The 26,051-nt window shown below is 40.7% G+C and overlaps 2 protein-coding genes across 6 annotated transcripts in view; one reads left to right on the top strand and one right to left on the bottom strand.

The window, feature by feature from the left end:
- CUL4B (cullin 4B) overlaps positions 1-15,696 on the bottom strand; it is a 27,271-nt gene extending 11,575 nt beyond the window's left edge. The window contains exons 1-11 of one of the 4 annotated variants that reach the window (XM_075054047.1): positions 15,583-15,696; positions 14,232-14,750; positions 11,455-11,570; positions 5,990-6,093; positions 4,948-5,017; positions 4,381-4,454; positions 3,173-3,335; positions 2,983-3,072; positions 2,612-2,694; positions 1,415-1,482; positions 123-241 (exon numbers count right to left, since the gene is read on the bottom strand). In XM_075054047.1, the coding sequence (XP_074910148.1) occupies positions 123-241; positions 1,415-1,482; positions 2,612-2,694; positions 2,983-3,072; positions 3,173-3,335; positions 4,381-4,454; positions 4,948-5,017; positions 5,990-6,093; positions 11,455-11,570; positions 14,232-14,750; positions 15,583-15,595 (1,419 nt within the window). In that variant the 5' untranslated portion in view covers positions 15,596-15,696. Of the gene's footprint in view, positions 1-122; positions 242-1,414; positions 1,483-2,611; positions 2,695-2,982; positions 3,073-3,172; positions 3,336-4,380; positions 4,455-4,947; positions 5,018-5,989; positions 6,094-11,084; positions 11,194-11,454; positions 11,571-14,231; positions 15,518-15,582 lie in introns of those variants that run through there. The other 3 variants (XR_012653973.1, XM_075054048.1, XM_075054049.1) reach the window with 3 other exon arrangements.
- On the top strand, positions 15,591-26,051 carry MCTS1 (MCTS1 re-initiation and release factor). 2 transcript variants are annotated; one of them, XM_075054055.1, is made up of 6 exons: positions 15,591-15,856; positions 20,262-20,414; positions 21,156-21,253; positions 22,370-22,503; positions 23,559-23,626; positions 25,829-26,051. In XM_075054055.1, the coding sequence occupies exons 1-6, from the start codon at positions 15,594-15,596 to the stop codon at positions 25,908-25,910; spliced, it is 798 nt and encodes a 265-aa protein (XP_074910156.1). In that variant the 5' UTR covers positions 15,591-15,593; the 3' UTR covers positions 25,911-26,051. The 2 variants fall into 2 exon arrangements, with proteins under 2 accessions (XP_074910156.1, XP_074910157.1); XM_075054056.1 differs by lacking the exon at positions 15,591-15,856 and adding an exon at positions 19,365-19,522.

The following is a 26,051-nucleotide window of genomic DNA, read 5'->3' as shown; positions in this document are numbered from 1 at the left end:
ATAAGCAAGTAGTCTTTTAATTCTTAGAAAAATGCAGTAGTTTATAGACATGACTCAAATATCTGTGTATAAACCCCATTGATAGAATAGTGGTATCTGTTCCAGAGTTCTAGGAACAGTACCTTTATGTACTCAATCCAGTGTTGCAAGAGAACCTGTACTCCGCCTCTCACACGACTGAACAACTGATATAGAAGAGACAGGTCTTGAATTCGGTTTTCATCAAGAAGGTGGTTTAAACCTGCAAATGAGAGAATTTAAATTGAAATTAAAACCAGAAGAATCCAAAGAAAGCACAGCATATTATTACAGTAAGGGACCTCTTCAAAGCTAGTATTTTTTAATCAAGCAATTAGTGGTGTGTTGTTTTTTTGGTTTGTTTTTTTTTTTTTTTTTTTTTTTTTTTTTTTTTTTGTTGTTAAGCTACCTAATTTAACAGTGAAACACAGCATGGCTACCTGAACTGGCTCAAACCTTAAAATCCTTGTTATCATACTGGATATGCTAGGCTACATATACTTTACATAAAATACTTAGCACAACACCTTTGCTTACTTCTGCTTTACTATTCCCTAAAGATTTGTAAAGTTTACACTCTACTGATCTGTAGGAAAGGTTCCTTGGCAAGACAGAGCTCTGAGTCTCAATTCCAGCTATAAAATAAATTTTACAGATGTTCAAAGGCAAGCAGCTTCAAGAAATATCACCACCTTTCACTTTTTACCTTTTTGGCAGAGAAGGCCTGATGCTCCACAGCAAGGTTCTAAGAAAGCAGATGGGCAAATACTGCAAACTTGATACTTCTCTCAATAAAGAGTCTGTTACAGATGTGCAGAAAGATGCTCACATACCTGTTTCATCCAGAACCTGACTAGTAAGGACTTGATCATTTTTTTTTATTATGCAACTCTTGTTGCACCTGTATCTATTTCCAGACTATCCCTCAGAGCAACAGAAGGTCACTGGACTGCACAGAGACTACTGCAGAACCGAAGCAATGTACTTCATTGCTCAAATTGTACTAAATTTTTAAAACAAGCTGCTTTTTGTGAACAGCAAGTAATCACTGTTTCCCCTTTCTGATACAGCCATAATTCAAAGGCTACTCCTTTACCTCTTAGTCTTCAAAATGCTACTTAACACACTGAACTCGAATCCCCTACTCTAGTTTTCCTTTTGCTTTGCTGTGTATCTGAAGACCTCATTGTGTCTCCTTACCTCTGACAAGGAGAATGGTACTTTCCCTCTTGCAAAATGGTCAATGCTATTTCATGAACTGAGTAGCAAAGGGCGTTAAAGACTGATGTAGTTTGTGTCCTCCCCCAGCACCTGAATCTGTCCTTTCTTTTTCAGCACAGGAATTGAAAGCCCCGAAGCAGTAATTAGAAACATTTCTATAAAGAAGAAGGATTACCTTTCTGAAGAATGGCTGTTAAATGTTCACCTAGAAGTTGCTTTTCTACAGTAGCAATTAGTGGCTTCCTATAGAAAAAACGTTTAGAATTACTTTTCCTTTTTTCCATTATTGACAGTTTTAAATCCTTTTGTTGAGATTATGTTAACTACACTTGTCATTGGGAGTGCTCTAATTATGTGTGGCCAAGGACCTAAAATAATTATACACATATTTATCCTTTTTCCTCCCCAGTAAGCAATCTTTTTTTCTGTTTGCTGACTGAGGATTTAATTCACATAATAAGCCTGTTGTACATGACCTCTAGGCAGCTGGACAGTGATTCCATCAGTGAAGAAATCAGGCAAAAGTTTGTCAAAGAATATACCTCCTCCTGTTTCGTGGGAGGAGATTCACGTCTTGGGAGACAAACCAAGAAGAAAAAAAATACCGCATGAGTCAAGAAGTATTAAAACAAAATAGGGAGTTGGCCACTAATAATGGTGTGGAAGAAGGAAGCCACTAAACAGCTAAATGTTTTTAACAGCTGAAGGAGGAAGGAAATAAAAATGTATGCTGGTAGCAATAAAACACCTTCCTCTCAGAGAGATCCTCTGTATCTGCTCTTAAAGAAGTTGCTACTACTTGCTTGAAGAGTTTTGTTATATTAGTGACCTACATTTTCTCTCAGACACGACAGCTGTGGCTTTATGTTAGGAGAACGTTTCTCCTGTCCTACCAGTCACGACCTCCCCTTGATTGTATTTGAGGAAATCCTGCCTCTAAGTGGAAAAGATTTAACGGTGTTATTATTCAATAATTTCCCAGACTCCATAAAGAATACGCAAATATTTTTATGTAAATATTCAGAGCCTTTAGCCTGAGAATTCTCTATCCCGCTTCCTGTCTTTTTCAGGTAGGATGACAGCTGATTAACTGTGTTTCAGCAAGAAAGAGATGTTTGGACTGGGGATGGCAGCCTATTTTTTTCCAACCAAATGCCCAACAATGTTTACGTTAGAATAACTGGTGGCTTAGAAGAAAAGGATATTAGCTGTGTGAGCCAAGACAGTGCTTCATTTTAAACAAGGAATTGTGGGAAGTGAAAAGCGTTTGATGGTCAGTCAATAACTGAAATAAGCTGTAGCTATTAGATGGCCCTCAACAGAAGAAGAGCCAAACAGTTAACACCACCAAGCAAAGAGAGATTGCACTTACTGTGTGCTCTGATCTAAATAAGTGATTATCCTGTCTGCTTCTTCTTCCAAGCGCTTGTTGACATGGTGAAGATACTCTGGAACCTGAAAATGCCAGAGTAGTTTTGTATGTTTGAAAAAAATCAAGGGTGGGGGGGTGGGGTGGGGGGGAAGACAGTACTGGTCTGACAGCAGCAGCAGCTCCAGTTTTAAGCAGAAACCATTAGCACTGTGACTGAAGGCAACTGCATGTGAATTTCCTTTTTCAGAGTACTATAAAACGTAAACATCACATTATTGCCCTGTACACTGGCTAAGGCAGCAGAATAGTTCCTCTCCCTGACAAATGCTTTGTCATTAGGCATAACAAACATTGTTAAACATTCAAAATACCTCTCGTTCCTGCATAAGCCTCTGTCCCTCTGCTGCATACAGTCGGTTAGTCTCTTCCAAGAATCTATGTTCGAAAGAGTCTTGATAAATCTAGGGAAACAACACAAGAGCAATCCAGGGTAAAGCTTACTGAGCACCAAGTAAGAATCTGAGCTGTTCATTGATTTAAAGGTGAAACAAGTTTACTCACCTGCAAGTCAGAAAGCATGCTTAGCAGGCTTCGCAGTAAACTCCTATCGATAGCCTCACCATTTCTTTCCCTCTCAATCAGCAGAAGAATGCCATCAATAGTTTTGTTCTGAACCTTCTGATCACTGATTATATGAGTTCTGAACAATTCTAGCCCCATATCCCTAAAAAGAAAATAAAGACTGTTCAATAAATTGTGTAAGAATCAACCCCAAATATTCTCTATTAATAAAATTTGATCTAGATCAAATAGAGGCCAATAAATACTAGCATTCTTCAAATTCCTCATCCCTTTGCCCCCAAATCACTCAAGATGAACAAACACATAAACACTAAAATAAACCATGACAAAGCATCAACAGTAAGCTACAAATTTTAAAAAGACCAAAGCATGTTTTTTTTCCTAAATAACCACCTAACTTTTGCAGCTTCTTTATTTATCACTTGGTTGGCAGGATGATGGAAAGTGAATGAACAGCAGCCTTTACGAGAAAAGGATAATGTCATCCTGGGTCCCACTTCCATGGTTAAGCTGTTGGACAACTGTTTTTTGTCCACCACTTTCTAATCTCTAATTCTTAGGCAGAGCTAAGAAGAACGCAGTGATGTGAAAGACAGGGATCTCTGCTTTGGGCATCCCAGTTAAACCTTTCCATGAATTTGAAACTGTGGGTCTCACACTTTTAGGAAAAGCCAGGCCCTCTACCCGCCACTCCTTCAATCTCTGGCAAAGTAATTCAGGTAGTGCCAAAGGCACCGAAGGGCATTTGCTAACTATTGAAATATTGGAGGGTGGAAGTAGGGGAAGGTTGAAGTCCAAAAGAGAGTAACTTGCTTTTATTTTAGGTAACTTTTCCCTTCAAAAATCCTTATGGAACTTTGAATACTATGCATGTTAAAGCCAGTAACTGGGCAACCCAAACCCTCGCACTTCAGTTGTTGAACAAGCCCTTTCCTTTAACAGTGCAAACCGGAGGCTGATACCTACTTAAATGAAATTTGCTATCACAGCTACTCTAGAAGAATCCTGTAATTCATGGCAAATAAATTAAAACTGAAATCTCCCTTTGCAACAAGCACGTATGCATTCACCATCTAATTTACAGGTCACTACAAAGTTTATATTAAAAAAACCCACCTGAAAATCAGCAAGATACATGTGATAATTTAAATAATAACCCCAAATAATTTTATTCTTTGTGCCCTTACCAAATAGATGGCAGCATTGAATTCTGAAGTACGTAAGTTCGATCCAAGAACAAAAAGATACTTCTAATCATAATCTGTTATGAGAAGGAATAAAAAAGCCACAATCATTTTACTCTTAATTGAAGAGCAATGCAAATTATGCTCAACAACAAAAAAAAATCCCACTGACAGTTTCCAGGCAGTGCTTTCTTAGACAGTGTTGCTTTGTTTAAAATATTCTGCCAATCTCAGCAAGATGATCAATGCGACATTTAGCATCTTTCTGTATAAAATAATAGCTCCTTTTATAACAGGTATAAGAGGAGAAAGGCTTGCATAGAAAAAACAGTTAGGAGTTGGGGGTGTGTGTGTATCCAAGATCAGACCAATGTGTCAAGAAACACACTACAGACAAGTATTTTCAAGGCTTGATTTCTAACAAAGTAGATACAGTTGTATTTCACAAAGAAGCCTTATATAAATTTAGGACAACATTTCAGAAGCACAGTATGTTTGTAAAGGAGCAAAGTTAAGCAAAACATAGACTGACTAGGCAACTGGTTTTCTTTAAAAAGATAAAAAACTTACCATTTGTCTGCAGTGATCTTGCCAACATTTGTCTATTTTCTTTAGAAAAAGGACACTATCCAATGAATCCATGAAGAAATCATTAAGAAAATTATGATTAATAGGTAGTGTTAGCAATGAAATGAACCAACATTATTATTATTTTTTTAAAGACACTTAACAGAGCACAACAAACTCACCTACTCCCCAAAAGAACCAGTTAACTTCTTGCAACATGTTTGTTTATATTTTAATGAGGGCCCTTGTGTTAATAATGAGAAATCAAAATTATCTGAATAATTAAAAAAAAAAAAAGGATCTAAATACTTTTAAATGTTTTGTCTAATGCCCCATCCCTGGCGAGTGGAACAAACATACATATCCCCACACCTCAAAACCCAACAATCCACAATACACGTAAGGGCCCACCACTACACAGATACTATAATTTCAGCTCATGTTAAGAGATAACCTCAAAAGATAAATTTTGTCCTTGAAATGTAACTTGTATTCAGCCTACTGCATAGTTCTGGTACTAACTAATATCCACTTAACAGGATCTTGATCTGATGCCACTCAAAACTTCTGAAAAGAAAACATTTTGATCCTCAGAACCACTATCATTGTATGCTGCCAGACCACTAGCACTTTTCAAAAAGAAAACAAGAGCTACTTCTTGGAAGACTTTTCTATTTGCCTGACCATAGTGAGTTCAGCATATAAAAAAGCCTGAAGTGATATCATCAATACAGCCTTTTAAAGCCTTGCTTTAAGCCTAATATGAGCTTTTGTAATATGTCAAACTCTTTAATAAATACAATGAAACTTTCTCACAAACTTTCAAATGGTCACAGACATAAAGGAACTAGTAGTGTTCTCTGAGGTCCCATAAAAAAAAAAAAAAGACAACCAAAAAACCAAAAACAAAAAAACAGACCCAATTATGCAAAAACTAGGAATTCAGATTACCATGGCCTAGTGTCATGAACTAGTCAAAGAAACCCATCACCACATACTGGCAGGTAAAAGCATTTTGGCTTGTCAACAGCTAAAAAAAGGATATTCTCTGAATTGGTGAATTTGTGCTTTAATGTGGTCTTCACAGATCTGTCTCAATTGTTTGTACAAGTTTGCAGAAATCTTGTAGGAGCAGAGATTTTCAACAGCCTGAAGTGAAGAGAAACAGATACTAAGAAATCTGTTTATGTTCTTATATGTGGTTTTACAAGGAAAGGGGGGAAAAAACCCCAGAACAACCATGAAATTCTTCTGCTTCTCACTCAAAAATCTACCAGCTTAATTGTAACATAGTTAACAGCTGCATGCAAAACATCAGAGAGAGACATGGCACTATATATGGTACCATAATGGTAATAAGAGAAAATGGAAGGCCATGCCCTGAACAGCTTACAGTTTATTAATTTCAGTTGGAGTACCAGTATCTCATAAGGAACTGCAGGGCTTGCATCTCTTAAGACCAAGGATGTTAGTTTAATATGTTCTAGCAGCTTGCTGGGTTTCATACTTCAGACACTTAAGCTTAATTTTATTAACTGCTGTGCTCTGCAAGTCACACTGATATTGGTAAAGCACTGCTAGTGTTATTTGCTTTTGGAGTTCTTTCCTTGATTAAGCTTCCCCCAACCCCAAAAGTACATACATATACATATTTTATATACATATATATCTCCATCCATCAACCCCTTGCCTGAATTATTTAACATCCTGAACAATTTTTAGTAGTGTGACTACATTCCAGATGTTTACAGTGACAAATCACAGATTTCTGCATCATAATCAAGTATTAGAAGAATTGTTGCTGTGCTTCACAGCGAGAAGCGAAAAGAAGTTTAATGGAGACATGTCTTGGAGATTGATCAAGCAAACAAGCATTCTCAAGTCCGTAAGCTTTAAGTCAATACTTTACAAAATTTATACCAATTGCCCAGATTTGGAAAGCAACCAAGCAACTTTAACTCTTTGCAGACTGGTGAAAGACAATATGTGATTATTCTGTAAATAAATAAATAAATAAATAAAATATTCTGTAGACAGAAGAGGTATATATGATTTTCAACTAATGCCTCTTGATTTTATTTATTTTTTAAAGGAAATACTTCAGTTGTCAGTACAACCAAACCATAGGAAAAAAAGGACTGGAAGATCAAGTTTGTACCCCAGCAACCACAGGCAACCATGCAGGGACAGCTAGTTCAGAAGTATACAGATGTCATGGTTTAACCCTAGCTGGCAACTAAGCCCCAGCCAGCTGCTCACTCGCCTCCCTCACAGCGGGATGAGGGACAGAATCAGACGGGTAAAGGTGAAAAAACACATGGGCTGAGATAAGGACAGTTTAACAGGTAAAGCAAAAGCCGCACACGCAAGCAAAGCAAACCAAGGAATTCCTTCACCACTTCCCATGGGCAGGCAGGTGTTCAGCCATCTCCAGGAAAACAGGGCTCCATCACGCCTAACAGTGACTTGGGAAGACAAAACGCCATCACTCTGAATTTGTGTGTCCCCCCTTCCTCCTTCTTCCCCCAGCTTTCTATGCTGAGCATGACATCCTATGGTCTGGGATATCCCTTGGGTCAGTCGGGGTCAGCTGTCCCGGCTGTGTCCCCTCCCAACTCCTTGTGCCCCCCCAGCCTCCTCGCTGGTGGGGTGGGGTGAGGAGCAGAAAGGGCCTTGGCTCTGGGTAAGCACTGCTCAGCAATAATGAAAACATCCCCGTGTTATCAGCACTGTTTTCAGCACAAATCCAAACCAGCCCCATACCAGCTACTGTGAAGAAAATTAACTCTATCCCAGTCAAAAGCAGCACAACAGAGCAGATCTACTCCATTACAGAGTATTTCCCAACAGTCCAAATAGAAGCCACCAGCAAACAGTAAGCAGCCACCACTAAAAGCACAGCAACAATCAAAACAGCTAAACAAGGAGTTCCTCAGTTTATCCTAGGATATCAACAGTAATCATTCTCAGTATCAACAGTAAACAACTCTCTAGAGCAAGTTCACTACAGCTAATACTGGCTCTAGGACACAGATGAGTTAAAAAAAATGTCCACAAAAAAACAGAAACCCACAACAAAATCCTCCTACACAACAATAACAACAAAAGAAAACCAAACCTGCATAAGCTTACTGTCAGAAACAAACAGGTGTAACAAGAGAGTCAGTGTGCCACTTAAGACTAAAACAGGTCTGAATGATGATTATTAGGAAAGCCAGAATTATCATTGAAGTGTACATATCTTAATACTTGGAAATATCAACAAATTCAACTCTCAGCCTTAACACTTAAGAAACCGCAAACAAATACAATGATATGATAGGAAAACATATTCTACAGTTCACACAGTAGGTTACAGACACTGCTCAACTCTATTCTGCTATTGTACACACAGGGTCAGGCTCTAAATGAAACAGCAACAAAACAGGAAATAGCTGCTACACTTGATTTCAGAAGAAAAAGGGGATGGAAAACACTAAGCTTGAAGAGCCTGATGAGGCCTTCAGCAAGTGCAATAAAGTGGTTTCTTCTTTTCTCCCACTTACTTTGGAGAAGCCAGCTGAGAGCTGGGAAGCTGAATGTTTTAGATAGAACTTGCTAGTCACCGCCTTAACCACTGCTAGTCTTGCTTCTACCTACCAGCCTAGGACACCAGTGGCCATTTTGCTGTACTTCTGGTCAGTTCATCCATCTCAACTACCAACATTTTTGTAACTGCAGTCTATCAAAACCAGTACTATTTAACCATGCTGCTCCAAATCCTTAAAAGAATTTAGCCTCTGCACTGTAGATGGACAAACTCATACTATTAACTCTTAGGGAAATAAGTTAAGATACATTAATATGCACTTACTTTTAAGCAGTGTTCATATAAAGCCATGCTTTTGCATTTGTGTATCAGAAACTCCAAAGTGTTAAACACGTCTGCTAGTATTGAGTATTTGAACATCAAGTGCAAAACTCCTGCACCTTCACTGATAACATCCACAGAAATGTTTTAATTTGTGAATTCTGCTCAAATTATTACTATATATATTTTTTTAAGATATTAAACTGTCTAAGCACATGAATACAAAACCTTTTACTAACATTTGCTCTGTGGAGCATAACACCACTACTGCAATATTATGCTTTGCAAATTTAATTACTGGCATTACACAACAATAATTGTAATCTATCAAAATTTTCCAATAACTTTAGGGGCTCTAGTTCACAAAATTATCTTGTTCTGAATTAGTGGAATAAAATTTTCTGATCAGGGAATCTGTTCCCTGAAGATGGTCAGAACATCTGAAGGTGAAGCATCATATTTCCTTTGTGTAACATACATTCTGCTGGTGGTTTTTGTTGTTTGTTTTTTTGTTTGCCCCCCCCCTCCTTTTTTTTTTTTTTATTGCAGCATCCACACCTGGATTTGTGTGCTGGGCAAAAGTAGGAAAAAGAACTGAACACAGCTCTGATGAGAGAAAAATCAGAACTTTCCAGAAGTACTTAACTCTGCGACTGATTAAAAAAAAAATTAACTAGGGATCTGGTACTAAAGATCTCGATGTCTATTTTCTGGTACTAATCTAAGGAAATTTATTCTAATAAAGCAGCTTTTCTAATAAAGCGATCAAAGATTTTTATAATTTCTTTTGCTGGGGAGGAACAAAGCAAGTACGAAGCCAGTGTCTCACAAAGAAATAAAGCCTCAAAATGTTTCCTCAGTGGGATTTTCCAACAGACAAGAGTTAAACCAAACTCAAGAAGTGTAACTCCATTAAAAAAAAGTATCATCTTATTTTGAGGTGTGCAGAAGAACATTTGCAGACTCTTTTGCAATTCCCCTCTATGCTTGGATAATAGTGTCTGCCAAGGCATATTTGGCATCAGATCCATTTACCAAACAGCTGTTCAGAAATGACATTAGTTTAGTTAGCATTTAAAAACACTAGTGATTCCTATTACTATTTTTAAATCAAGACATTTATTTTTAGATTTATAAAAAAAATTTCATACTTGATTGCACTCTATTTCATTGAAATGTATGTAAGTTATTACAATGTTAAAATCAAGATTTAAAAGAAAAAAAGCGTATTTTTGGTTTTCTGAGCACAAGCAACATTCAATTAAGCCTGTGGTAAAACTGAGCAGAAATTTAAGTGATAACTGTGAAGCAGAAGCAAGCCTTTCAATAGAACTTTGTATTTTTAAATAATTTTGGATATCCTTCAAGTATTTAATTAACAGTTATTGGCTCTGTTGCTCAGTCCAGAGTAAGTAATTTACAATACCAACCAATACAGTGGGTTGTAATTTATTAGCTTCACCAAGTTTTGCAAAAGTTACAATACTATATATTATCCTGAAAAACTCAAAAAAAGCTCTTTTTAGATTAATTGAACATTATAAAAAATTATAACGAGCTTAAAACCACACTGGACTGAGGAACCTGGCCCATGAGGTTCTTGGTTCCATGAGGAATGGCAATTTATCCTTCTCTAAATCTGTCCCCAAACCTTGTTCAAACAGTATTTTTCTCCCCAAGTCTTCACAGAAACCATTTACATACAAATGCAACTTTTATTGAAAAGGGGAGGGCAGGGGAAGAAGAGACAGTAAAAACAGATGGAGAGAAGCCTATATACATGCAGAGGAACAAATCAAACAACTAACCAGGTAATGAAGGCTTTAAAAGTAGAGTAAAAAGTCTAAGTGCTTCTTAATACCTAGCTAAAGCAGTACTGTTGCTAGGCTGCTAAAACCACAAGTACCACGATGTAAGCAGGGAAAAGCTGACGAGGGGGAGAAGTGTCCGTAACACATTCAGCCGAAAAAGCAGAAGTGGAGCATATTAAAAAAAAAGTTAGGAAATGCAGTTCAAGTCTGATCACTTCCTAAAACATTTAGGGCAAAACAATCGGAACTGTTGCTGGGAATAAATTTTGATTCTCAGTTGTTAGAATAGACAGAATGCTGAATGATAAAAAATTTCAATCAAACCAAAATAATACAATTCATGAAGAAAAATGGTATTCTATGTTTTAAGAAGTCAAATAAAAAGTTTCAGTTTTTAAATGATTTATGATCCTCAATCATGAACAGACACTGTCTTCAGAAAACAGATTATATTTTAATAAAAATTGTCTTTTTCTTACCTAAACACCAATGTTTTAGGATTTCACATTTCTCCTCTAGCAGCTACACACCATAACCCCCAAAACAGTAAAGGGTATACAGCTCCTTGCCTTATTTAATTCTTGTCAACTGTTGTAAGGGAAACCATACTTTGAATTATGTTGTGGCAAGTAAAAAAAATTCCCGAGTTCAATGTTAGGTCTTGTGAAATTTTTACTGAGGATTTTAAAATTTGAGAAACTATTTGATGAAAAGTTTTTCAATGACAAAAGCAGCTATCAAGCAAAATGTCATTTTCTTACCACTGTATCAGAATTGTTTTAAGAAAAAAAAAAAAGCCAACAACAAAACAAAAAGCCCTACCCCATCGCTTTTACTATAAGCACTTACCTGATAGAGCTCCTCTAAATTGTACTTAATTGAAGTACTGTTCTGGATAGCTTCTACAGCTTCTTTCAGTTTTTGCCAGGTTTCATCTGTGTAGTTTTCAGGCAATTTGGGTTTATCTTTAAAAGAAATTATATAGAGTTTGAGAAAGTATTTAGAAAAAGCAGATCATTTTACCTTTTACAGAAGTGAAAAATGCAGCTTTGAGAGGAAAGAGGTATGGGCTGATGCTCTAGATTTTAATTTATACTTACATGAAAAGAAAGCATTCGTGTAAAAGCAGTGTCTTATTTACATTTGAAATAGTAACACATTGTAAAAATTCAGCATTGCTCTTCATATACACATCACAGCATCTGTAGCCCAAACAGTAGGTGTGATTTATAAAAATCACAGTACTGTGTCTGAGCAGCTCAAGAAGGGATAAAGGCTAAAACCCAGCAAGACTAATCTACATCTTCATTACAGTCTTTTTCACTACCAGGACAGCACAGCTAAAAACGTGAACATAAAAGCCAAAAATGATGGATTAAAAGATAGAGTTGTGTGTAGTTATTTTTTTTTAATTTACTGCTCATTAATTCTACTCTGTATCAACAATTGGAAAGAAACCCTCAAGAAACATGCATGGAAATACTGTAGTTGTAATACAGGCTTTATGGTCACAAGGAAAACCTTCCTATTTTAAAGTAATCCAGTTACATCTCTCTTGGGTTTGGCCAGTGGATATTTGTTAGAGTTAAGCCCTCTCTTAATGTTCACATAGCTCAAGCTTTGCAAATTTGACTCTTTGCGTTACAGGGTAAGAGAGATTCCCCAACTCACACTCTCAGAATACCAGGACTATTTTACAATTCTGTGTGTTCTCATAACTAGCTAAAATGACCACTTCTGTCTCAGTAAGCATGTTCCCAAACGGAGAAGTAAGGAGAATAAAATTTAGGGAGGAAGACACCATGCACATCCATGCCACCAACCGGTGAAACTGGCCCAGAGTTTATATTCTATTAAAATCAACTTTTACATACCTAAAGATAAAAAACAAATTGTAAAGCTTTGTGATTTCTCTACAAGTGACAAACAGAGAGAAGTAATTTTTTTGTGCTCCCAAGCATTTCCCTACAATACTGGCAATATCCCAACATCAGCTGTATCGTAAGAATCTAGAGAGACAGCTAACTACAAGCGAGACTTGCCTATTTTCACCAGCAACTAATAAGTATGCTACTCAGCAGAAAATACCAAGATTCTGGATTTTAGGAAGTTATTTAAGTTGTGTAAGATGTTATTGCTATCACACTAAGATAAAGTATTAATAATACTTTAAAAATAATCTTATTATTCAGTTTAGCACCTGAGAGTAAAAATAAAAAGCAAATCTGGCAGATTCCTGAGGCATCCTTTTTAAGCAAGTGATTCAAATACCAGTTCATAAGCAATGATGATCACAGCACCATGCAATCCATGACGTTTAGCAAATATTTTAAACATGAAAAGTTGACTTCCCTTAAAGGTAACAGTGTACAAGCAACTGAAGAGTGGCACTTATTTCTCACTATCATGCAACCTCAGTATAAATTTTAAAATAATCAGTCAAATTAAATGATGATGATGTGATGGGCGGAGAACATTTTTGAGAATTAGGAGGACCTTAAAAGCAAAGTTACACTGTGATCATCAATTGCTGTAAAACATTACAGTGGCTGAAATAATCCTAATCCTTACCTTCTGCGGCATCTCTACAGAACATGTGTATCAATTGTGTATTTAGAAATCAATTTTAATTTAAGTAATATCTTTTACCTCCCCAAACCCCAAACACATAGGGAAAAAGAAAAACAAGCCAAGGCAGCAAACTATCAGACTATTTTAGAAGATAGCAAGAGGCAGGAAATGAGAAGGCCACTATTTCTCCATCTTTACAGGGAAAAAAATGACAGAATTTTAGCTAAGCTTTCTGCCTACACCTATTTATATTTTTGTTTACTAGAAAATGAAGCAGCACCACAGCAGAAAAGTTTCATTTCTCCGCTTCAGTTGGTCTCTAGCAACAATAATCAAGAATCCCAAACACATCTTTCGAGAGATTTACAAAATAACATAAGCTTGCAAAGTTGAGAGTATGTTAAGACAAGGAAAAGACGTTGAAGAGTGAAATAAAAATTACAGCAAGGAAACTGCAAGGAAAACATTCAGCAAAAATCTCAACTACCTACTTCAAAGACAAGTGTGGAAACCAGAAAGGAAATCCGCCATAATAGCCTTATAATCACCTTAGTTTCAAAGTTTAAAACTAAGCACAGGCAGATTAACCTATAAACAGACAACACGGATAGAGGCAAAACAGGCCCAATTTAAAAAGAATGCATTCTGTGCAAAGCCATCATGAACTGGGCTAAAATATATACCAAGCCCTGAATCAGGATTACTAGAAAAGAGGTATCAAACGTTAAAAGTTTGAAGAAAGGTGATTTACACACTTATGTAGTAAAACCTTTCGTCTAACATGCAAGTTAAGGCCTTCTCAAGAAACAGAGGGAAAGTAGTCTGAAAAACAATTCCAAGCAGTGAGGTGTAGCTCAGGATGTGTACATGACTGGGCAAGTATGCATCATAAAACATTATTCCCTCTTTACATAAGTATAGAAACATTTGCCACAGAAAAGCATTTCCTGTAAAACTTGGAGCTATCTGAAAGCCAACCAGTTTTCATGTTGAAAACAAAACACAACAGTTGAGCGTCAGCTCCCCATAGGTCGTGACAAATTACGGCCTGTTACCTTTAAAGTTCTTGATCACTAATTTCTTAGCAGAGCCAGGTTTACTGTTGGCGAAACTGGAAACAGTAGAGGAGGCAGCTTTGGTCAGGCCATTTGCATGGTGCCCCACAGCCACTGACGAAATTAAAAGGCTTTTATTTTTGAGCTGTTGTTGGTGCTGCTGTTGAGAAGAGGCAGCAGGAGAGGAAGAGGAAGACGACTCTTCAGCCATCTTCACATCGAGTCCAATAAAATCCACGGAGTCCTCAAAGCGGAGCTTCTTCTGGAGGTGATGGTTAGAGGAGGCAACCCCTGAGGAGGAGCACGAGGAGGTGGTGATGACAGAGGAAGATGATGAAGAGGTGTTTTTGGAAGGAGAAGAGGCGCAGGAAGAAATGGAATCAAATTCTTCTCTTTCAGAATTGCTGTTGCTGCTGTTATTTAACTTTCTCTTCTTGCAGGAGGAGCTGCTGCTGGTATTACCATCAGTGGCAGGTCTGACCTCCTGGGCTGCAGCTGGGGGGTTGGGGGAAGAGAAACCTGTGGGAAACATGAACACACAGAAGTGAACAGGCTGAGGGGCATCAAATCCTTGTGGTGTGACAGAGAGAGAGAGAGAGAGTTTTAGAGTCAGTCTCTGTTTGGTGTCTCTCGGGGGGGGGGCGTCTTTCAACTCCTCTCTCTCATCAGTGGAGTCCTTCCGTGTTCCCTCTGCTTCGCCGCCTTCTTCCTCGGAGGAATCACTTTCTCTCCTCTCTTCCCCTTCTATTTATTACTTTGTTTCTTCTCGCAGTTTGTCTCTGCTTTCCTGCTTTTACTCCTTTCTCAGTGCAGCGTCTCCGTGCCTGCCTCTCGCCACCCACCAGTTTCTCTCAATTCTTCTCTCCAACGCCAGTATTCCCCCACGGCTGCTCGCTCCCCTCCTGCTCCGGCCGCCTCGTCTCCGCCGAGCAGCAGCGGGGAGGGCTGAGCGCGGCTCCCTCACGCCTCGGCTCCAGCCCCCTCGCCCCACACGCCTTCCCGCTCCCTCGCCGCCGCCCGGCCCGCTCTTCCCCCCCCCGCGGCCCGCTCTCCTCGGGCTCCCGCCTCCCCCCTCTCTGCCTCCTGCTCGCGTTTCCTGAGGGGGGGGGGAGGGACACGGCCCGGCCCGGGGCTTGTTATTGTCAATACACGGCAGAGAGGGAGCCTAAAGATGGCGGCACATCCGGTCGCCGTGCATGCTGGGGCGCGGCCGCCCGGAAGCGCGGCCGGACAGCCCGGGTAGGCGGCCGGCCCCACCTCCGGCCCGGCCCGGCCCGCGCGCCCTGCTCCCGCCACCGGCGGCAGCCCCCCCACCGCCCCCTCCTCTCCTTTCCGCTGCCCTCTGACCTACCGGAAGTGATCATGGTTGACCGGCCGCTCCGCACGGCCGCTCTCGTTATTTCCTCCTCCCCCCCCCCTCCTCCTCCTCCTCCCGCGCCGGCGCGAGGCGCGTCGTGCCGGGCAGGGGGCGTGGCCGCCGCCTTCCGCGTGGCGGGAGCGCGGAGAGGGCGGGGCTTGTCCCTCGTCGCGCCCCGTAGCGGCCCCTCAGGCCGGCCGGAGCCCGCGGGGGACGTGTGGGAAGCCCGAGTCCTGCTTGTCGGTCACCGCGTGGGCCTCCGGCTGAGGTAAATGTGGTGTAAAAGCGGGTTTAAGTGCGACTCGGACGCGGCTGCCCCGCCGGCGAGCTGCAGGCTTCGGCCCCTCAGCTTCTTTTGGAAGTGTTTTTTTTTTTTCTTACTTTTATTTACAAACAATTCGTTTAGCGTCAGCTTTTTGAGAGGGTTCTAATAGAGACGGGCGTGCGTTGGGCTAAAGCCTAGGGTTGTTGCTTCTTGGCATTTGTTGTAATTTTGGAAGCAAAACCAGAAATCGTGGACCTTTGGTGTCTCTTTTTTGATGCTGGCTGGTATCTGTTACCAACGGGAACGTGAACTCTCCAAGAGTGTTGTTTCGATTCAATCACCGGTAAGAAATAGCTGCAGAAAAAGGAACAAAACAAGGGATGAGGTTTTGTTCCAGAAGAGACCCTCCGAGGACTTCAGCCAAGAGCTTACACCTGCCTTCCTGACAGCAGAGCTCCTCGGGGGAAGGCTCTTGGCAGTTCTGTGTTTGATAGAAAAAGATATGCTAACCTGTCTTGACAGAAACTGCGGATCCCAGAGATATGAATGTAACTTTACTGAGGTTTTTCTGGAGTGTATTTTCTGTCTGAGTAACTGGCAGAGGGCTCCTGAGGCCTGAAGTGTAATGCTACTGATGTGTAGAAAAGTACTTTTTCCAGATTAAAAAACATACAAAGTTTCAGTCTGTTTCTGACTGGCTTGAGAACAGGTTGTATAGTTCCCAGGTACTAATAAGTTACATTCCAAGTCAGACATAACAGAAATGAACAGCTCTGCTAAGTAAATAAAATTATATGATTACGCTGTCTAGTTTTCCTCTGTTCCTAGTAACTGTCATGTTCACTTAAGCCAAATTAGGCAAGAGGTGTAGAGATGTAAGAGATCTTAAATTTCTACAGATCCTTGGTTTGTGAAAATGATTGGATTTATAGAAGAGGAGACATAAGTAAGTGTCCCTTTTCCTGGAGGAGTGGGAGGGTTGTCCTCTCCATGCAGTCATTCACGTGGGGAAGAGTCAGTGACTGTGTCCCATCAGAACACGCAGCTCCTGACCAGCCATGGTCTGGGATACATACATGGGAGAGCGGGTGAAAGTAAGGTAAAGTGCTGGGGAGCCAGGAGGAAGCAAGGTGCAGTGCATTTTGCCCTTTTCCCACTGAAACGTGTGGGGGGAGAGATTCTAAATCCTTTCTATTTAGCATATGATCCCGAGGGGTGGTTTCTGTAGAGGCTGGAAGGGTTGTAAAGCTATTTGCTGGATGCGCCTCTTGCTTTCTCCATCTTATCCAGGTACCATGCTTTTAAAATTTTGTTACTTAAAAGTGACACTGAAACCAGAGCAAATGTCTCCAGTTTTTTTGGGGTGAGGCTGAACAATAATACTGAGAGCTATATTACGAAATTCCAGTCTAGGTGCTCGGAGCCTTCTTCAAAAATCCTTTGTATGAGCAAATTTAGATTGGGTAAGCAGTTAGCTGGCCTTGCAGTCATTGTAGCTACACCAACAAAAAAGCATTTGGAAGAGAAGATTGAGATGTTGAGACCAGACTCAAGGTTAGCTCGGCCCTGACAGGAGCCAGTGGTTCAAGTGCTTTAAGGTAGCAGAAAAATGGAGATAAGAGCTCCCTCTCGACAGATGCTATTTTTGAAAATCAGGAACTAATCTTGCTGTTTTAGGCTAGCATGAAACTAGTGGTTCAGATAGTTTCAGTGAGATGTGCCATATTTCTCAGGGGTTATTGAGGGTAAAAGTTTACCTTATGTTTCTAACATTCGAGGTGGGAGTATAATGAATTTTTTGCTACAGTTTTTAAAAATGTGAGCACACCTGCAAGGATTGTTTACTTGGCAAAGTATTATTTAATAAAAGTTATTCTGAAGAGCACAAAAAAGGTATGGAATAGTTTGTTGGCGTGATAAACTGTTCTCACTTTCTAATCTGGGCATGAGCAATGCCGCTGTGTTTCAGTTAAAATGGAATTCTTGATTATAGCTTAGTATTTTTAGTGATGCTACAAAGTAGGTGGAGGTGGCGTTCATGACTTAAATGCCTGAATATTTATATAATGCCATAGTTCATTCCTGTCCTTTTTAAAAGTTATTAGTGTGTTCCTGACTCTGCATTTCACTATTTGAATAAACGATACCATGCATAAAGGCTTGATTTTGCTTTGTATGACTGATGTAACTCTTAGGTATTAGGTTTTGATTAGTTGTTATAGTATCAAAGCTGATTCATTTGTTTTGTATGAAAAAGAGAACTTGGTAGTTAGCATAAATGATGACCTGGCCTTTTATGTCCTCCCTCTTATCCCCTTTATGCCAGTGGTAGCATTTCCACTACTCTAAAAAGAAACAGGGCAGTCACCTCTATGTGTGCTTATATAGCAGCTACCTGCCTAAAGAACAAAACCATGGATGCCTGCCCTTAAAAAGAGTTAAAAAGCAGTAAGCTAAATTCCCTCTATCTACGTTTTTCTACTAATGCCCACAATTACTGCAGCCACCACCAAGCAAAACCTAATTTGATCCTGATAAACACTTTGGAGCATGATCGTCTTCGCCAGAACCCGTCTCTCTGTCTGGCAGTTGAGACCTTCGCTGCAAGCCACGTTTCTTCTGTTCCTTCTCCACCCTGAAGGATGTGGCACTGCCGATTCCCTGGCTGGCTCCAGTATCTGCTGTTTGCCAAGAAATGTCTTCCCCGCCCCCCCCGCCTTTTTTTTCCCCAGAATGCTGTAGACAGGATCTTGTGTCCTGTTCTGAAACTGGCGGGACGACAGCTCCTGCTTTGCTGGTGTGAAGGCGGCTGTGTTTTTTTCCTGTTAAACGTATTTTGTGTTTAAACGATGTTAGTAGTTACTAGCGCTTTTTCTTTTGAAGGGTTTATTTTAATGAAAAGTGATATATTACCAGGGAAAACGGAGCCGTGTCTGCAACTAACTAGCACCTAGTTCTTGGGAGAGGGGAACGAAGCCGCTCTTGCGCAGCGGGCTGCGGTTCGGCCGTAGAGTGGGCCGAAGACGGTGAAATGAGGTCACTTCTCACCCCGCGCCCTGTATGCGGGCTTCCTCTGGCAAACCTGGGTTTCACGTACGCCTTGAAAAAACAACTGGCAAAATGTCTTTCATCCACCTGAATCCTTCGAAGGGGTTGTGCTGGTTTTAAGAGGCGGCTTCGGTTTATGGAGCTGCAGTTCGCCCTTCCCGGCCCTTTTGTAGTTCAGAACGACGTCACGTTGTTCGTAGTCAGCAGCACTAGACTGGCAATGCCGCACCAAACCGGAGGGGAGCGATAAGAAGGACCGGAATGCCGCTCCGCAGCCGTCCCGGGGCTCGCTGGCCCTGACCGGAGCGGCCCGGCCCGGCCCGGCCCGGCCCCACCGCCCTGGCCCCCGGGCCCTGCGCGCCGCCCGTGCGCATGCGCCGAGGCCACCGCAGCGCCCTCTGGGAATTGTAGTCCCCGCCCGCCCCGGTGACGCTCGGCGCGTTGCGTTGTTATGGAGCGGCGCGACAGGCCGTAAAGCGCGCCGACTCTTCCGGCTGGTGCGGAGGGGAGGCTCGGGAGCCTCGTGTGAGGGAGCGCGGAGGCTGTGGGTGCCCGCGCCGCCGCCCGCCGGCCCCACGCACTCGTCCGCCCGGCGCCCACCGCCCCCAGGATGTTTAAGAAGTGAGTGGGGTCGGGGGAAAGCGGGGAGGGGTTGGGGGAAAGCGGGGCCGGGGCGGGCCCGGCGTTCGGCCCTGCCGGCCCGGTCTCAGCGCGGTACCGGCACGGCCAGGCCCCGCTCGGGGGCTGGGGGGGGGGATGCAGCCCTGGAGCGGCCGGCCCCACTCCCCGCCGGCAGCCCCGGCCTCCCCGGGGCGCGCCTTCAGCCCGCGGGGGAGCGCTCGCCCCGCAGCCGTCGGGTTTGCCTTCGGGCGCGCTGGCCTGGGCTGTTCGGGCGCTTGGTAGTTACAGAGGGAAAAAAACTAAAAAGTAAGCCGGGTTATTAACTCGTCTGAACTTTGGGGTAGTGCAAAGCGCAGTTCGTACGTCTGCGGTAAAGATAAATACGTCTAAACAGGGCTGTAGGCGTTAGTGTTACCAGCAAAGTCTGCTCTACGAGTTGAGTGAGGTAATGCTGCATGCCAAGGTGTATCTGTGGGACTAAAAGCATGTTTCGTGGATGTACGCAAAGTTTAGGGGCAAAGACAGCCTACTAGTGGCGACCCCCCGGCCTTCCCCCAGCCCAGTGTTCCCAGGGGACAAACTGAAGCCTCATAAAATCCGAGATTTGAAAGTTGGACAGATGCGGTACTGCTAAGGTTTTACAGTGAGTTCATAAGCATTTCCAAAGAATGTTGCTGAGATACGGCATCTTTTGGGTAGCAAATTGTGCATTTCTGAAATACTTTCACTCACTTGGCAGATTTGATGAAAAGGAGAATGTATCAAACTGCATCCAGCTGAAGACTTCAGTTATTAAAGGTATTAAGAATCAACTGATAGACCAGTTTCCTGTCATTGAACCATGGCTAAACCAAATTATGCCAAAGAAAGACCCAGTCAAAATAGTAAGATGGTAAGTTTCTTTTCTCTTAAACTTTGCTTCTGAGGTGCTAGGATTGCTTCCTTTACATGTTTGTTTTATGTAGTAGACGAACCTAGTGTTTTTAGAAAGCATCTATCATTTCTTAATAGGTAATAGTCCATGTTCTGGCCCAAGCAGAAAGTTTGTGTGTGCTCGTCACGCTCTTGAAGGCATGCTAGTAGGATGTGTGAGGAAAACAAAAATGCTGCCTAGTAGTGAATGTGCAGTATATTCAGGGACTCCCCAGGGATCAGCCTGTTGTTGAAGGGAAGCATTCAGCTTTATGGATATGGAAGCTCAGACTTGTTTGGATAGTTTTCAGTAGCATTTTTTTACTATTTTTGGGCTTCCATATACTATCTGGATTATGGTCTTTTTTTTTTAAATAGAGGGTAGTGTATTTTTGCTGATTCCTTCTCCTTGTCCACTCTTTGTATTGCGTTTAAAAAAACCCCAAAGAAATGCAGTTTCTGACTAGCTGGATATTTGTCTGTAGGTTTTGTTTTTTCATTTTTTTCTTTCTTGTTTTTTGAAGGTGCAGGAAGTGTGCAGGACGCCAGTGTTGAAGAAAAGCCATTTAAAAAAGAATATTTTTAGTTTTAAGTTTTCTTGCTAATTGGCTTTCTTAATTCTCAGATGCCAAGATAGACCATAGTCTGTGAAGTGAAATACTTCATTTAAACTATAAAAGGGTTAAGTAGCTATTGGAATAATCTTTTTTTGATCTTGCAGTCATGAACACATAGAAATCCTCACTGTGAATGGGGAGTTGCTGTTCTTCAGACAAAGAGAAGGGATTTTTTACCCGACGCTAAGGTTGCTTCACAAATGTAAGTTTCTTGGGGATGGTAGTGGTGGGGAGAGAGGGGTGAGCATGTGATTCCACAGGACTTCCGTAGAACTGAATTAAAAAGAACTTAGTACTTACGTGCATATACTTATATATATATATTTATATATTTTCCACAATAGATCTTAAAGATATAGTATACCTTCTCAACTGTAATTTATTGCTTTGCTAAATTAGGTGCCTATATGGGTTACTTCCCCCATAATTACTGTAATGCTCTTTGTTAAGCAATCTGAGCTTTGATTTCTAAGAATTAAATTGTGCAAAGCTCTGCAAAAAATCTTGAGGGAGGTTTCCCTAGGACAGGGATCTAAATTGCCTGTTGTTAGTCCCTATCGTTGTTCTTTCAAGTCTTCCTTTAAACCCTTTTTGCTTCCTTCCAAATACTTGTAGGTTCTTAGTAGAAAAATATTCTTTAATAATGAGTTTAATGCTGCAATGTATTCTTGTCTCTTGTAACAATTTATGCTGCATGCTTTTTACTTCTTACAATTTACCCTCACGTTATTTTTCTTGTTGTTCTCACTGTTCTGCTTGATTGTGTTACTCTCATTTGGCTGAGTGTAGGTGTCCCTAAAAATGTTATTCGGTCAAATCTCAGTGTTTGCAATACTTCAAGAAGGTGCGTGCACTTGAAGGGTGGCTTGGAGAGCTGACAGCCTTCATGAATTTTGTCCATCTTTGCCTTTTTTGTCCTGTTAACGTTGAACTGTTTCTTCTTCATGTAAGAGGTTATACATATAATTTGGGGGATTTAAGGCCCCTTGGTCTTAAGAGCTCTTAGTATATGGGCACTTGCATGATTGTTTTCACCAGGGGAAATTGTTAAAATTGTTACTCAGTATATGAGTATGCAGGAGGCATAGGCCTAGTGTTGGATTACCCTTTGGTTTTTGGATAAAAGATGTGGTCTGGGAGAACAGTACTTGTGTCCTTTTGGGACAGTACAGCCCAGCAGGAGCTCCGGTAATTGTTTCTCAAACTTCCTACCCTTGCAGCAGACTATATATCTAATTGCCCCATCTAAACTGACTTGATAATGAGCTATTCATGTTGTCATCGTATTAATTGTAATGCTCTATCTTTCCCCTCCTAGACCCGTTTATTCTACCACATCAGCAGGTTGATAAAGGCGCCATTAAATTTGTACTAAGTGGAGCTAATATAATGTGCCCTGGCCTGACGTCTCCTGGAGCAAAACTTTACCCTGCTGCCGTTGATACTGTTGTTGTATCCTTCTTTAATGATGAATTACTGCTTGCTGTGCGATGAGTTGAATTTCTGTTCTTGTGTTCTCAGATGATCATAATCTGAATTACTTTGGATTTTAATGATATTTCATGGAATAACTAGTGTTCTGAAAAGAGCTGCAGAGGTTCAGATGTTATTTGGCAAGGTTAAAATTGTTCTTAATTTTTTTTTTTTGCTTACTGTGATGTTCCAAACCAAATAACGATTCCTGCTGTGCTGTTGGGTGGCATGCTGTTCATTAAGCTAATTGATAAGTGGAGCTCCTTTGTGATTTTATGCAGAACTGTAAAAACAGATGAGGCACAGTGTAATTTGTCCCCTGCCTCCATAATCAATCTTGTATCTGTTTCAGTTATAGAATAGTTTGCTCCTGTTCCTAGGGAATTTGGAAAGATGTTTAGGATCAGCTTTGCTGTAGTCAGGACTTGCTCTATGTGTCTGATGAAATTAGCATATGTAAAATGAGGAAAGTATGCTAATTCACTCCTGCTCATGATATTACTGAGAAAGGAACCCTGAGCAAATACAGCATTAATAATACCAAGCTGTGGTGCTTTTGTTGTTAGTTAGATGCTGTACAGAAAGATCAGCCGTTAGCATCATGTGTTGCTAAGCTTTGAAAAGAACACGTCTGGTTTCAGTACTTCTGGTTTTCTTTAGATGTGTCTCAATTCTTCTGTACCTTGGAATCTAAAATGGCCCCGCAAACGTGCAGTTTTGTTCCAGAAAGGATGAGGCTGTCATCTCTTAGTGTTAGACACAAAGGAAGAAATGGAGTGTAGTGCCGGGAGATCTTTTTCTGTAATTGCTGTTTGAAGTTCATAAATACATGCTTTGTTCTACACGCTGTGATTCAGTTGTTAAATGCAGTGCATTGTTTGCTTATCTTTAAGAGCTAGAGCTCTAGAATTACTAAAAGGGTGAAAGTTCAACATGGGATTTTGAAACTTTTTGGAAAGTTGTTTCCTCATATTGCTTTTACTTTTCTGAAATAGTTTTTTAAAAAATCTGTTTTCCTTAGTGGCAATTTGTAGGCAATAATGGCAGAGGGAAAACAACATGCATTATGTGTGGGAGTAATGAAGATGTCAGCTGAGGACATGTAAGTGTTTTAAAAATGGAAATATAACCTGTCCCACGTCATTATTCCTGTGTTAGTTTGGAATATAAGCACTTCTGTCAAGGTTACTGCATCACTGTTGCAGCACATGTTGTTCAAGTACAGAATTTTTTAAGATTTCATTTTGATGATTAATATTCAGGGAAGGTAGAGGAGGCAGGGAGTATCTTCCTGTTGTGGTTTAAGCTTATACTTAAGCTTATATGCCAGGACACTTCCCTACTCGCTTGTTTACCAAATGGAATCAAAATAGTTCTTTTCATGTGAATGCGGATTTTAAGACGCAGAACATCAGTGCTGCTGCTGAATGTTAGTATTTCTTGCTCTCTGATCATACTTTCTCAAAGATCTTGCTGAACAAAGAAGTATTTGTATAGAGTACTTGCTACCTGGGCTGGGCAAGAGATGTAATTTGGATTTGAGGGGTTGAAAATGTTCAAGTGATTTTTTTTTTTTGTCTGCAGGGACAGCCGAGACTAAAGTCCTGCTGGTACTTGGCTGACCAGCTGGGCTTTACTCTGTGGCCTTCTCTTTTTCTTTACCTTGTACCCACATGCAGCATTCCTGCTTTATGTGCTTACTAGCTTAGCTGAGCTTCTTCTGAAATGTAAAGGTCTGTTCAGGGGATAAATATCAACTGAAAACTCTTTGGGAAGGAAAAGAGACAGAAAACGGAAATGGATGTTAGTTGTTCTTAGCATTCAGATAGTGCTAAATTACAAGTAGCTAAACCACTTTGTCATTTTAAGTTCTATAATGTCTTGCAGCAGGATGTAAGATGCACCCAGCAGGTTTGGGCTGTGTTGGTTCCAGCCCTGTCTAGTACTCAGGTGGGTAAGGAAGCTGATTTTGATGAAAACAAGTCATTCTTTCTTGTGGGGATAATTCTCAGCAGGATCATCTTACGAATTTCACTCTGTGATCATAAGTTGTGATGGCAGCACAAGGGAGAGAGGTGGGAATGTGTTACGGGGGACAGGGATAGAGTGGGACTGCAGCAGTTTGGACCTGCTGTAGCTGTTGAGGAATTACATTCCTCAAGATTCTTTGTAGTGCCTTCAAAAGATTCCAAAAGTAAGTAGAAAGAATAGCTACTTTTGTCCCAGTCCTAGATTTGCAGTGATCTGCTGCGATCGCTGCAAACCAAGATTATCTGTATTCCTAATCCTAACTTCAAATTCAGCAGCCTTGCGGCTGAATATCCTGTTCCTGTGAGAAGCAACATGAACTGGGGAGGAAAATGAAATGATACTCATCTATACAGCCCGTTCGCATGTTTTTTTGTGTGATATTGTTTAAAGCAGAAAATTGTGAAACTATGATTTCAGTCACTTAGTGTGATTATGATCCATGATGTGTTAATGGAGTTAACATAGCAGTATTTTCCTTCCTGATTACTTTTGGACAAGTCTTATAAGTAATGGAACACTTAGTGTAAACACAGTAAATTATATTCTCCAGAGGAGTGAAACTTGTTCTGAGTCCTCAAATGATGAGATTTGTCTTGTTTATTGTGACACTAGATTTTTTCCATGGAATAATGTAGTGGAAAAAAGATTAACACCAATTCAATGCAGATGCAAACCCCAATCATTTTTAAAAGATGACATGACTCAAAAGATACAGAAGGATAGTATGTCTGTAACATGCTGCAAGTGCTTGGATCATAAATTAATCATTTAAAATTCTTTATTAAGTGGGTAGATGTCCTGCAACTAGCAGTGAAGCAGCTCACCTGCATTTGCTTGTGTCACTAGCACACTTGGAACCAGAACTTGTCAAATTCCATGTTCCAGCCATGTTACACCACCTCCTGTGCTAGGAGGGGGAGGGTCACTTAAAACTGCTGTGCTACTTTGATAGAGAAATGCTAAAATTAAGAATAGTAGCAGAAGTGTTGTCTGAAGAACTGCCTTCCACAAAGAAGTAGTTAAAAATATTGTGGAAGGTTGTTGACGAAATGCGGAAGGCAAATATTGTCCTCTTATCATTCACCAATGTGGGTACGTGTAATAACAAATATTGTTTCTTGTCCACCTGCTGTTGAAGATTATGACTTTGTGGATGATAGCTTCTCCCCTTCCAGTTGACAAAGTTTGCATTTTCTACTTTAAATGTTGTATTTTGTACTGCTCTAATATTTAACTTAGCTAATACTTCTGTACCTTTTTCCTCCTCCTGCAGTGAGAAGGTCAACAAAGGGATTGGTATCGAAAATATCCACTATTTAAATGATGGCCTTTGGCATATGAAGACATACAAGTGAAACAAAAGGAACTGTGTTACTCCAAAGGAATGCACTTAGATTAAACGTGGACTGCTTTGTAATTCCTTGGTTTTAATGTGACTGAATGTACAAATTACTTTGTTCTGTGGCTATGCTAAATAAATCAAGTGAATGCGAAAG

This window comes from Buteo buteo, chromosome 22 (genome assembly GCF_964188355.1).
Source record: "Buteo buteo chromosome 22, bButBut1.hap1.1, whole genome shotgun sequence".
Taxonomy (NCBI): Eukaryota; Metazoa; Chordata; class Aves; order Accipitriformes; family Accipitridae; genus Buteo; species Buteo buteo.
The sequence above is the reverse complement of the archived record's forward strand: the minus strand, read 5'-3'. Positions and strand labels throughout refer to the sequence as shown.

Bases quoted from the DNA above. Each gene is read 5' to 3' on its own strand.
- MCTS1 (XM_075054055.1), top strand. From the start codon at position 15,594: ATGGTTGACCGGCCGCTCCGCACGGCCGCTCTCGTTATTTCCTCCTCC. The intron at 20,415-21,155 runs GTAAGTTTCTTT...TTGATCTTGCAG, and splicing joins CCAGTCAAAATAGTAAGATG to TCATGAACACATAGAAATCC. The intron at 23,627-25,828 runs GTAAGTGTTTTA...CTCCTCCTGCAG, and splicing joins AAGATGTCAGCTGAGGACAT to TGAGAAGGTCAACAAAGGGA.